The sequence below is a fragment of the Oncorhynchus mykiss genome, chromosome 19 (assembly GCF_057628025.1).
Source record: "Oncorhynchus mykiss isolate SJ-2025 chromosome 19, ASM5762802v1, whole genome shotgun sequence".
NCBI classification, from domain to species: Eukaryota; Metazoa; Chordata; class Actinopteri; order Salmoniformes; family Salmonidae; genus Oncorhynchus; species Oncorhynchus mykiss.
In genome coordinates this window covers 17457298-17471132 of record NC_143040.1, presented here as the reverse complement: position 1 = coordinate 17471132, position 13835 = coordinate 17457298, and the positions used below count along the sequence as shown (strand labels likewise).

The window sequence follows — 13835 nt, the reverse complement described above, 5'->3', positions numbered from 1 at the left end:
GTGTGTTTAGGTGTTGTGATAGGTGCTGCTGCTGGTGGTGTATGTGTGTGTGTGTGTGTGTGTGTGTGTGTGTGTGTGTGTGTGTGGGAGAGAGAGAGGGGGGGGGATATGTGAGTGTGTGTGGGATAATGTTTTATTTTTGAAAGAGTTAATATTATGTGGGTTGACATGATTATTCCTCATCTTTGCATTTTTCAGTCTTCATTTTTGTGTTTTATTTGCCTTGCCATTGGGCTATTTTGTTGAATTGTAATCCTGTGCAGTTTGGATCTGGTGTGTGAGAGAGTGTGTGTCTTGTGAGTGTATATGCACCTGACATTGTGCACTGCACTCTTCTCCTGAAATAATAATGATCAAATGTCGTAATTGAATTGCATATTAGTTCCAATAAAAGACACCATACATTTTAATGTTCACAAAAAGGGACGAAATATAAGATGCCATGAGTTATTTCACCGGATTGTCCCCTGGCTCGTTTGGTTACGGTTGCGCTCACCCCACTCCTCCTAATTTGTCTGTGCAATATAGTTCAAAAGCAGAAATTGTAGTGTTTGTGTAACCCCGCGCTGATAAAGACTGTGGAAGAGTCGCCCTCTGGGTCGGGCTAATTGACTACATGTGGTCCGCTCAGGAAGCCTCGAACACGGGCTAGAGACAGGCAACCGTGAGTGAATAGCCAGAGCCTGGAAGAGCGATAACGGATACCTATAACTGAGGGAAGTTCACATTTCCTCCGACAACTAGCGTCCGTTATCGTTCCTGTTCACAGTCGTGTGTTTTATGACTTTGGCTTTTTTGAGAAGTATAAAATATCTCGGCGTTCTGGTTTTTAAAGGGAGTGTGGCTGTGGGGGCGTTAGATGGTTTCACTGGTGATGTACAGTGCGTTGAGGTAAAGGAGTTGAAAGAGAGAGGGGGAGTTGTAAAGGAGGGTAGTTAGTTGGTAATTAATCATAGTGGAACCTGTGTGTGTCTCCGTACCATGCACACGCTGTTACGCATGCGAAGGCCGCGGCAGGCAGACCTTGTGCAATCGCCAGTCTCTGCCGTGTCGAGTTTGAAAATAAACGTATTAGTGGTTATTTTATGAATCACAGTCTTTTCTACTACTTTTATCACCGATGTTGTGCATATGAATATTGCTTTTTTAATTGAGCAATTACTTAAAGCAATTCAAAAGAAATACGCGTTGTTTTGAGTGATTTAAACCCTGTTGCCAATATTTCCATGACTGTGTTCTCTCACCGAAATGTGTGAAATTGTTTGCTCTTATTCAGTGAAATGATTCACCAATGATTCCCTTTATTTTACCTTTCTCTAAATGTATGAGGCATGTGTGGAGAATTGTCAGTGGCCTCTGTTTTTTCATGCACATCTGCACCCCATATTGGACACGCATGATGCATCCTCTCACTTTCAACACATGTTTTGAGCTGTGTGTATTATTAATATAAACTACTGCAAAGCTATTGACATGTCGATTGGAATAACGGAACCATATCGCACGAGGATGCTCCTGGCACCGTCCCATTCGTCCTCGCGCGGCATCTGCGTGCAGGTGGATGGGCCCCGCACTCATACACCGAGGAGCATCCAGCATCTGCTGGGACTCACGTTTCGTAATCCCCCTTTTTACAAATGCGCGCCGTTGTTTCAATATAATCAGCTGTGGGACTCGTTGTTATTTATCCTCCCTCGCACCACTTAGAAGGCATCTTTCCATGTTTAGTAGGCATGACAAAAATCCTCCAAAGAAGCCTCACCTTGACAGACTGCCTTATTGGAATCTAACCGATAATGACTTTGTGTTTGCCGAGCCGCGCGCGCCTTGGGGTATTGGGAGAAATGAGTGTTATGGGGGCTCGTGTTTCAAATCCTCCCTTTAAAGATCAGCTAAGTGACATGAGTCATGGGTGCGTTTTTATCGGTGTTAGGGCAAATTATTTCAAAGCAATCGATTGAGACGCAAAGCAGGAGCAGTATGTGCTGATGTGAGTGAGGGCATGTTGTTTACTTACGGGTGTTGGTTGTGATTTTGCAGCGAAGAATCCACTCTCAGACCATTTGATATCCTCTGAATTTATATAGTCACTGCAAAGTAGCCTACCTATACAAGTCATTAGGGAACATGCAATAATTACGTGTTCGTGTATGATTCCGTTTTCTTTTTTCAATTCTTATTTTCAGTTATAGAATAGCATGCATATGTTCAAACACAATTTACAGCAGGTGAGCAATTATATTGCCAAGGAATGTCACCTAAAAAGAAACCAAAACAATTATCTAAATTACCATAGAATGAATTGTAAAAACGATAATTTAACCTGGTTGGATATATATATATATTTTTATATATTTAATTTATAAGATTTGCAACCTCAACGTCACACTATGTCAACACCTGCTTCTCATATTAGAAGTGTATTTTTACGACGATTAATGTGCTAATTCGATGCAATCAAATCAAAATAAGAAGTGCATTTCAATTAAATGTGTACATTGCTTTTTGCATGAGTACTAATAGAGAGACAAGCAAACAGAGAGAGACATGGTTTTAATTTTGTTTAGATATAATGTATTTTTCAATCAGGCTACCTTTTAAACGTAAGTATAAGAAACGAAATCGAAAATGCAGAAACCATGAATGGCAAAAAAATGATTGGGAAAGGCCTGGCATGTTTCGCATCGTTTCTCCAAACTTCTAGTAAGAATAATTTCATTTTTGGATTCTCAGTTATTTTCCTTGACTGCCATCTTTTCATGGTCGAATACATTCCATGCAAATCCAACCGTTATAATGCTTGTAATTGAAGTAAATGATTAAGAATTACAACGAAGATTACGCCTATACCCTATATAACATGGAATATAGGCCTACCTCCTCTCTATTGCCTATCGCCTGGCTTTTGGTTTTTATTTTTGTCTGTTGGTGATAAGAGGATTTATAAACATAACCTTATATTACATTATCTACAAAAGCAGATACACGAGTTAAATCAATAAAATAGACTCAACAAATTGTCAAATAATTGCATTTGCTTTCTTTATATTTAAGAATGTGCGGATCATTTTATGTATAATCTGCAGGGACATTATTATCATATTTCGTTATGTAAACTCCCCATAAATTATGTTAAACTATCTTTTTAAGCCTTCCAAAGCATTACGGTGTAATAATATTTTGACGTCGTAATTGAGTACTTTGTTTTGGGTACATGCATGGATATTAATATCGACCTTTGCAAGTTAAACAGTCCGCAGTTAAGTGATATCACTGCGCCTCTAATTGGTCCATCACTAGTAGGCTAATTCCCCCTCAATAAACCAACATTAAGCCATGTCATCTTATTTTCCCTTGCGCTTCAAAAGCTGAGGGGTGTGGAACAACTCAAGGATTACTTAGGGCTCGTAAAATGTTGCCGCGGCGCACCTCTTCTGTGAGGGTCTAATGCCAGTCAGGCGAAGGAAGATATCGAGGAAATCTTGAAGAAATAGGGCCGGTAGCATTTACAGCGCCAGGGTATGTTTTCAATCTAAATATCTGCTCTTAATTAGCTCGCCCTTCTAAATTCTTCCCTTCTCTTCTGCAAGGCGGGTGCTGTAACGCGGCTTCCTCTGAAGTGCGACAGGTCGACTATGGGCCGAGACCTTACAGACGAGGTACAGTCGCTTCTATAGCTTGACATGTTTCTCTTATCTTCTCGGTATTGTTACAGCATCTGAGATGCTGGCATGCAGCGGTATTTGATCCCAATACAAGCAATAGGTGGATTAACACATCAGAAATGTTAGTGGAAAATATAAACTATAGTAATTATGTAGGTTATTATTATACCTAATACATGTTAATAATGGGCCAAGCATGAACACAATGGTATAATTATAATAATAATAATACTGTATTATTGTATTATTTTTTTTGCTATTAAACTAGTTCAGCAATTTTCTAAATATGCCATTATACTTTATTACTGTTATTATTGTTGAGTGTTATTTCATGTTTGAAATGCTAGGTGCATAGCAGAGGATTCTATCAGAACTCATGGCCTATAGCAGAGGATTCTATCAGAACTCATGGCCTAAAGCAGAGGATTCTAGCAGAACTCATGGCCTATAGCAGAGGATTCTAGCAGAACTCATGGCCTATAGCAGAGGATTCTATCAGAACTCATGGCCTATAGCAGAGGATTCTATCAGAACTCATGGCCTATAGCAGAGGATTCTAGCAGAACTCATGGCCTATAGCAGAGGATTCTATCAGAACTCATGGCCTACAGCAGAGGATTCTATCAGAACTCATGGCCTATAGCAGAGGATTCTATCAGAACTCATGGCCTATAGCAGAGGATTCTAGCAGAACTCATGGCCTATAGCAGAGGATTCTAGCAGAACTCATGGCCTACAGCAGAGGATTTTATCAGAACTCATGGCCTATAGCAGAGGATTCTAGCAGAACTCATGGCCTATAGCAGAGGATTCTAGCAGAACTCATGGCCTATAGCAGAGGATTCTAGCAGAACTCATGGCCTACAGCAGAGGATTCTATCAGAACTCATGGCCTATAGCAGAGGATTCTAGCAGAACTCATGGCCTATAGCAGAGGATTCTAGCAGAACTCATGGCCTATAGCAGAGGATTCTAGCAGAACTCATGGCCTATAGCAGAGGATTCTAGCAGAACTCATGGCCTATAGCAGAGGATTCTATCAGAACTCATGGCCTATAGCAGAGGATTCTAGCATAATTCATGGCCTATAGCAGAGGATTCTAGCAGAATTCATGGCCTATAGCAGAGGATTCTAGCAGAACTCATGGCCTATAGCAGAGGATTCTAGCAGAACTCATGGCCTATAGCAGAGGATTCTAGCAGAACTCATGGCCTATAGCAGAGGATTCTATCAGAACTCATGGCCTACAGCAGAGGATTCTATCAGAACTCATGGCCTATAGCAGAGGATTCTATCAGAACTCATGGCCTATAGCAGAGGATTCTAGCAGAACTCATGGCCTATAGCAGAGGATTCTAGCAGAACTCATGGCCTATAGCAGAGGATTCTAGCAGAACTCATGGCCTATAGCAGAGGATTCTAGCAGAACTCATGGCCTATAGCAGAGGATTCTATCAGAACTCATGGCCTACAGCAGAGGATTCTATCAGAACTCATGGCCTATAGCAGAGGATTCTATCAGAACTCATGGCCTATAGCAGAGGATTCTAGCAGAACTCATGGCCTATAGCAGAGGATTCTAGCATAATTCATGGCCTATAGCAGAGGATTCTAGCATAATTCATGGCCTATAGCAGAGGATTCTAGCAGAATTCATGGCCTATAGCAGAGGATTCTAGCAGAACTCATGGCCTATAGCAGAGGATTCTAGCAGAACTCATGGCCTATAGCAGAGGATTCTAGCAGAACTCATGGCCTATAGCAGAGGATTCTATCAGAACTCATGGCCTACAGCAGAGGATTCTATCAGAACTCATGGCCTATAGCAGAGGATTCTATCAGAACTCATGGCCTATAGCAGAGGATTCTAGCAGAACTCATGGCCTATAGCAGAGGATTCTAGCAGAACTCATGGCCTATAGCAGAGGATTCTAGCAGAACTCATGGCCTATAGCAGAGGATTCTAGCAGAACTCATGGCCTATAGCAGAGGATTCTATCAGAACTCATGGCCTACAGCAGAGGATTCTATCAGAACTCATGGCCTATAGCAGAGGATTCTATCAGAACTCATGGCCTATAGCAGAGGATTCTAGCAGAACTCATGGCCTATAGCAGAGGATTCTAGCAGAACTCATGGCCTACAGCAGAGGATTCTATCAGAACTCATGGCCTATAGCAGAGGATTCTAGCAGAACTCATGGCCTATAGCAGAGGATTCTAGCAGAACTCATGGCCTATAGCAGAGGATTCTAGCAGAACTCATGGCCTATAGCAGAGGATTCTATCAGAACTCATGGCCTATAGCAGAGGATTCTAGCAGAACTCATGGCCTATAGCAGAGGATTCTAGCATAATTCATGGCCTATAGCAGAGGATTCTAGCAGAATTCATGGCCTATAGCAGAGGATTCTAGCAGAACTCATGGCCTATAGCAGAGGATTCTAGCAGAACTCATGGCCTATAGCAGAGGATTCTAGCAGAACTCATGGCCTATAGCAGAGGATTCTATCAGAACTCATGGCCTACAGCAGAGGATTCTATCAGAACTCATGGCCTATAGCAGAGGATTCTATCAGAACTCATGGCCTATAGCAGAGGATTCTATCAGAACTCATGGCCTATAGCAGAGGATTCTAGCAGAACTCATGGCCTATAGCAGAGGATTCTAGCAGAACTCATGGCCTATAGCAGAGGATTCTAGCAGAACTCATGGCCTATAGCAGAGGATTCTATCAGAACTCATGGCCTACAGCAGAGGATTCTATCAGAACTCATGGCCTATAGCAGAGGATTCTATCAGAACTCATGGCCTATAGCAGAGGATTCTAGCAGAACTCATGGCCTATAGCAGAGGATTCTAGCAGAACTCATGGCCTACAGCAGAGGATTCTATCAGAACTCATGGCCTATAGCAGAGGATTCTAGCAGAACTCATGGCCTATAGCAGAGGATTCTAGCAGAACTCATGGCCTATAGCAGAGGATTCTAGCAGAACTCATGGCCTATAGCAGAGGATTCTATCAGAACTCATGGCCTATAGCAGAGGATTCTAGCAGAACTCATGGCCTATAGCAGAGGATTCTAGCATAATTCATGGCCTATAGCAGAGGATTCTAGCAGAATTCATGGCCTATAGCAGAGGATTCTAGCAGAACTCATGGCCTATAACAGAGGATTCTAGCAGAACTCATGGCCTATAGCAGAGGATTCTAGCAGAATTCATGGCCTTTAGCAGAGGATTCTAGCAGAACTCTGTAATAGTTCTATTGTGTTTATTTCCCCTAACCACTTTGTGAATAATTCGCAGTTCTAAGATTTGAAACATCTTTAAATGAATGCGTTATCATTTTCTCTGAACTATGATTACTATAGGCCTATATCAATAGATTGTTCATGTTGGTGACATTTTAACATTGTAATGGATTTACTCTGTATGTCCTGCACTCAAGCAGAATGAACTACACATATTTCAATTAAGAAAATATACACGATGAAAAAGCAGATCAGACAATGCAATAATGTCACATGTATTTCAAACATGAGTTGCAAGAAGGGTATATGTTCAGAAGATGTGGACTGTGTACAGAGAGGACTGTGTATAGAGTACGGGGGTTGACCCTGCAGTCAGGAGATACAGTAGGGCAGGCATCATCAGCATGGAGCTGTCTGTCTGTCTGTCTGTCTGTCTGGTTCATGTCAATACATTGACGGCTTAGATGGACTGCTTTACAGCGAGGTCATTACCGAACTATCGATTACATCTGCTGTATTCTCTTCAACCAATACCTCTCCATTTCTGTACCACACAATCTCTCCTTATTGCTGTCATTTTGGTTATACACATATCTGCCTGTATAATCTGTATATCTATCATTTTCAAGTGGTCCTATATTTTCTAATGTAAGATAAATATTTATATAACTTCTGTACATGTGCAACCATTTTGTTAGTTCATGTGGTTTTACCCCATCAACTGACATCTGCATTTGTGGAGTGTAGGCTATTACACCTGCCCTGCTGTAGGCTGTATGTATCTGAATGTAAACCCTGCTATAGGCTATATGTATCTGAATGTAAACCCTGCTATAGGCTATATGTATCTGAATGTAAACCCTGCTATAGGCTATATGTATCTGAATGTAAACCCTGCTATAGGCTATATGTATCTGAATGTAAACCCTGCTATAGGCTATATGTATCTGAATGTAAACCCTGCTATAGGCTATATGTATCTGAATGTAAACCCTGCTATAGGCTATATGTATCTGAATGTAAACCCTGCTATAGGCTGTATGTATCTGAATGTAAACCCTGCTATAGGCTATATGTATCTGAATGTAAACCCTGCTATAGGCTGTATGTATCTGAATGTAAACCCTGCTATAGGTTATATGTATCTGAATGTAAACCCTGCTATAGGCTATATGTATCTGAATGTAAACCCTGCTATAGGCTGTATGTATCTGAATGTAAACCCTGCTATAGGCTATATGTATCTGAATGTAAACCCTGCTATAGGTTGTATGTATCTGAATGTAAACCCTGCTATAGGCTATATGTATCTGAATGTAAACCCTGCTATAGGCTATATGTATCTGAATGTAAACCCTGCTATAGGTTGTATGTATCTGAATGTAAACCCTGCTATAGGCTGTATGTATCTGAATGTAAACCCTGCTATAGGCTGTATGTATCTGAATGTAAACCCTGCTATAGGCTGTATGTATCTGAATGTAAACCCTGCTATAGGCTGTATGTATCTGAATGTAAACCCTGCTATAGGTTATATGTATCTGAATGTAAACCCTGCTATAGGTTGTATGTATCTGAATGTAAACCCTGCTGTAGGCTGTATGTATCTGAATGTAAACCCTGCTATAGGCTATATGTATCTGAATGTAAACCCTGCTATAGGTTGTATGTATCTGAATGTAAACCCTGCTATAGGCTATATGTATCTGAATGTAACCCCTGCTATAGGTTGTATGTATCTGAATGTAAACCCTGCTATAGGTTGTATGTATCTGAATGTAAACCCTGCTATAGGCTATATGTATCTGAATGTAAACCCTGCTATAGGTTGTATGTATCTGAATGTAACCCCTGCTATAGGCTATATGTATCTGAATGTAAACCCTGCTATAGGCTGTATGTATCTGAATGTAAACCCTGCTATAGGTTGTATGTATCTGAATGTAAACCTTGCTATAGGTTGTATGTATCTGAATGTAAACCCTGCTATAGGCTATATGTATCTGAATGTAAACCCTGCTATAGGCTGTATGTATCTGAATGTAAACCCTGCTATAGGTTGTATGTATCTGAATGTAAACCCTGCTATAGGCTAAATGTATCTGAATGTAAACCCTGCTATAGTAATATCTCTCCCTATAGGCATGGCAGACATCATATTAGATGAATAGCAGCACATCTCCTAGTTAGTTTTGTCTGAGTCAATAATGGACTTAATGTCATCCTCTTCAGTGTAGATCAGAGGGGCCTTAATTCACCTATTAACATAGTATTTCTGAGGGAGGGGTGTTTTTCCCCCGTTCAGTTCATCGCTGTGCTGTTGCATGCAAGAATTTGTTAGTGTGTGTTTGCGTTGTTTTTTAAAAATGAGAGCGAGAGAGAAAGTGGGCTAATTTTCTAGGAGAGTGTCGTGCTCTGTTTTCCCCTCAGAGGATATATTGCCTGTGTGCTGGCTGTGTTTAACGGGCTGTTTTCCTTCCTCTGCCGAGGCCTGTTGCATGTGTGTGTTTCTGCCTGCGTGTCTGATATTATAATATTTTCAGTGTCTTTTATTCCTGAGGGTTGTGTGACTACACCATACTCTGCATCTCTGATGGGCTGCATGACCACAGATACCATCATGTGTATGAGGTGTTTTCACTTCTTATCGTTTGCATATGTTAAAGTACCTGTAGAACCAGTGAGTATGTCAGGGAAAGAGTGGCGTTTTTCTCTCTCTGTACAGGGCTGGCTCTGTCTCTGGCTCCATGAGTGTGCGGGTGCGAGCTGATGTGTGTGCGGGTCTTGGCTGGCCTTGGCTGGAGGAGACGAGAGGTGAAAGGGGATATGTGGAAGAAGCGCCATGCCACTTCTCTCTTTCTATGTATCCTTCTCTCTCGCTACCTCTCTCTCTCTCTCTCTCTCTCTCGCTACCGCTCTCTCTCTCTCTCTCTCTCTCTCTCTCTCTCTCTCCCGCTCTGTCTCGCTACCGCTCTCTCTCTCTCTCTCTCTCTCAGCACTAATACCAGCCCCTAAGCCCTGGGGTCCACCCTCCCCCCCTCCCTCCCCCTTAGTACACTAGATGAGTAAGGTAGTCCTATCACCAGGGAAGTGGCCATAGAGGAAGGGGACACTGCGTCATTGGCCCAAAGGAGGGGGACCGCTTTGGGTGTAACACAGGAAGTCCCAGTTATAGGGTCACTGTTTTCAAAGGGACAGAGGAAATGGCCCAGTCCAAGGCAATGCCTACCCAGTCACAATGAGTGAGTGAGTGTATCCTAGCTGAGAGGTGGAAGTGGTGCTGAGTGGCTGGGTGTTACTGTGTGGTCTGTCCTTATCAGGTTTGGATGGACTGTTGCTCTGTAGTGTTTTCATTGGCACCGTCCTCTCTGGGCTGGAGACCGGAGTGATCCTCACGTGTGTGTGTGTGTGTGTGTGTGTGTCTCTGGGCTGGAGACCGGAGTGATCCTCACGTGTGTGTCTCTGGGCTGGAGACCGGAGTGATCCTCACGTGTGTGTGTGTGTCTCTGGGCTGGAGACCAGAGAGAGGGATCTTACCTACAGCTAATGAAGCCTGGAGGCTACTTTCTTTTTGACCTCTTCCTCGTTTCTCCTCTGTTCCTGAGCCCTGGTCCTTCCGTAACCCCGTTTCTCCTCACTCTGCCCTCCAGCCGGGCCCCAAGCCTGGGTGTCCCTGCTGGCCTTCTCTTTCTGGCTGTCACCCCCTAGAGGGGTTCAACCACTGTTAATTACACTGTGGGATCTGGGTAATTAGGGTCTGGGATGGGGGGGGGGGGCGGGGGGGATCTGCTCTAAGGTAGAGGTCTCTCTCTCTCGCTTTCTTTTTCTTTTTTCTCTCTCCATTGGTGTTGTTAGATTGGCTTGTTGGGAGTGTCAGTGAGAGTGTGCATAGTGGAAAAGTGGAGAAGGTGTAGGGGTGTGTTTAACTACGTCAGTTACTGCAGTATGGTCCTGTTATTTCTGGACGAGAGCAGAGACGTGGTGGAATCTGAGGTGAGAGGAGGAGAGGAGAGCAAAGGTGTGTGTGTGTGTGTGTGTGTGTGTGTGTGTGTGTGTGTGTGTGTGTAAGGTGGATGTGGACCACTTGTACGTTTACCGTGTGTTTGTCTGTGTGCCCAAGTTTGTGGTTTAGATGGCATGTAGAGTTTAGGAGAGTTTAGGAGAGGGAAGACGCACAAGGTGCCATTCATTATACGGCCACCACGTATTTATCTAAGCGTCAGGCATGAAGACATGACGTCCAAACCTATTTTTGCTTTGATCTTTTTTCAACTTGCACGTTAAAAATAATTCACGCTGTGGACATTTAATTTAGGGCCCCCTTTTTCCTTTTAATCAGAATATGAATTAATTTGGTTATTTAATTTGCTGCTGCGGTTATGCCATTTAATAAACATTTGTCAGTGTAGTTTGTAGTAGTTTCTGTTTCAACTGCATATTTTAATATTCATGATTTAAATTCCCTCAATCTCCCTATTTTTGCGAGGCAGACATGGAATATTAAAATGCTCTGGAGATCCTTCAATGTTCTCCTTGTGTTGTCGACTAACACACACAGTGGGTTTCAATCTCTAAGATATTCCGTTTTGTCACATCGTCAATTTCTAGCGAATTATTTTCCTACTATCGGGAGACATTCTTCATATTTTAAAACGTCTGTCTCTTGTTTGATGAAAATGCATGAATCAAACTCAGACATTTGTATTGTATTACCAGTTTATAACCGTAGAGATCAATCATTTGTACGATAGTTTGTACTTACAATGATCTGATGAAAATGGCCTAACTAACTAAGTCTTCCCTGAGTTGGAGGGGTTATGGAATGGACATTGAAAACATCACCCAGAGTTTTCCAGCCAAGCCACAGCATATGATCTCATTTGGATTTGATCCTCAGCCTTGCATAAGACGCAGAGCTGTGACACGAAGCCTCACACTGAAACGATGTGGGCGTCATCTGTCTGCGGCTCTGTAGCACTGTAACACCGGTGTTGTGTACATACGTTCACCCTGTCGTCTCCTGTCTCCCGCTGCAGCTACTGATCAATATGGGACGTGAGGATCACTCACGGGGTCAGGATCACTCACGGGGTCAGGGTGATCTGTCTCCTGCATGATATCTCTGGTGTTTGGATGAAGGGATAGATGGATGGATGGACGACTGGAGTGGGTTGGAGAGAGACAGAGTGTCTTCTAATAGTGTTTTCTTTGTGAACGTACTGTGTTGGGGTCGTTGCTACGACAGCAGTGTATGCGTACGGAGTCTGTGTGTGTGTGTGTGTTCAGGAACGACAGCAATGCAGGGCCATCTGCTTGTGTCTTATCAGGGAGATGAGTCCTCCACCAGCCTTTTCCCATGGACCCCCTCCTACTTCTTACAGGCCCTGAGAGAGAGAGAGAGTGTGTGTGTGTGTGTGTGTGTGTGTGTGTGTGTGTGTGTGTGTGTGTGTGTGTGTGTGTGTGTGTGTGTGTGTACCGCACCCAGGCCTCTCACACACTCCTCACACCCCACTGTGTTGCACACTCTGAAACAGAGCTGTCCGTCTACCCCACCGATTAAAACCATTATAAATACCAAATACAGGATATTCAGAAACTGGCTAGCAGCTTGTTTGTTTTCACCTTATATTGTACACAATCTCTAGTGTCCAGTTCAACATTAAATTGTGTCTTTCCTGGTTTTGGAAAAAAAAAACGTTCACATGTTTTGCTTATTATAATCTCCGGAGAGAAAGATAGAATGATCAAGCTGGATTCTATTCTGTTATATTCCTGAAGGTGCTAGTGGATTTATGAGTTGTTTATAGGCCATTGTGTGTTTGTCTGTCAAATGGTTTATTTAGTCTTGGTGTGTTGTAAACAACGATAATGTTAGCTGCCAGTGTGTTGCTAGCTAATCTCTGTGTATTGATGTGTGTGTGGCCTATGGCCCTGTCAGTGCTGGGCTTACAGCAACAACTACCACACAGCAGGAAACCATATGGTAACAAGGTTATTCAACTCTTTTTACAGTCTTATAGCAGTGTAATAATATGATTAAGACATGCTTTTTATACACAACACTGAGGCGATGGGCATCGTCTAATAATTTGGAAATAACGATTATTCATTATTTTATCTGAAATTTGACGTTGCATGTTCCTTCTGAAAAAATACAATTCTTCTCTTCTATATCCACCATGTAACGATGATGGTGAATATTGTAGATGTGTAGTAGAGGTTGTACTGTAGCTACAGAGGCCATATGTAGTCCCTATGATCTGTAAAGAACGGAGACATCTAACTGGCAGGGAGTTTGATTCAGTCTAGAGCTCTGAACCATAGAAATACACTATATTACAAATAGAAATATATTAACTAGATAAAGGACAGTTGGATTTTATGCAGAGCTACAGTTTGTTTGGGTAAAACAGAGTTGGGCTGATGCGATTCAGATTGTACTAAAATACTTTTTTGACAAATCTCTGTTTCTATTTTTCAAGCATGGCCCATAATCACCCCAATCTTGGATGTCGGTGCCTGTTCAAATACATGAAAAGGTGTGGGTATTTCTCTCTCTTCTCCTTTTCAGAGTGAGGGTCTTTATTTTTCTTTGGCCTGCCTTAGTTTCCTGCGGCGGGGGGAAGTCGTCGGTCGGTGCGGAGCGAAGGGGAACGAGGGGAAGTGGCTGTTTGAATAGAGTGTTGCTCAGGATGTCACCACCCCACAGCCTGCCTAATGAGGGGACATTAGCACCGTGGCCCCTGACACGCACGCACACACACACACACACACACACACACACACACACACACACACACACACACACACACACACACACACACACACATTCTGCTCAGGGGCTGACAAGGCCGGAATGAAGCAGCTGTCGCCAGGCCTGCGGGACTGAGGGGGTCCAAGGGGCAGAGGGAGCAG

General features: G+C 42.7%; 1 protein-coding gene across 1 annotated transcript in view; it reads left to right on the top strand.

The window, feature by feature from the left end:
- LOC149975105 (zinc finger protein basonuclin-2-like) overlaps nucleotides 1-13835 on the top strand; it is a 238891-nt gene that overhangs the window by 90446 nt on the left and 134610 nt on the right. Inside the window, 1 exon segment of the mRNA XM_090210301.1 lies at nucleotides 3591-3659. Coding sequence (XP_090066427.1) covers nucleotides 3591-3659 — 69 coding nt within the window.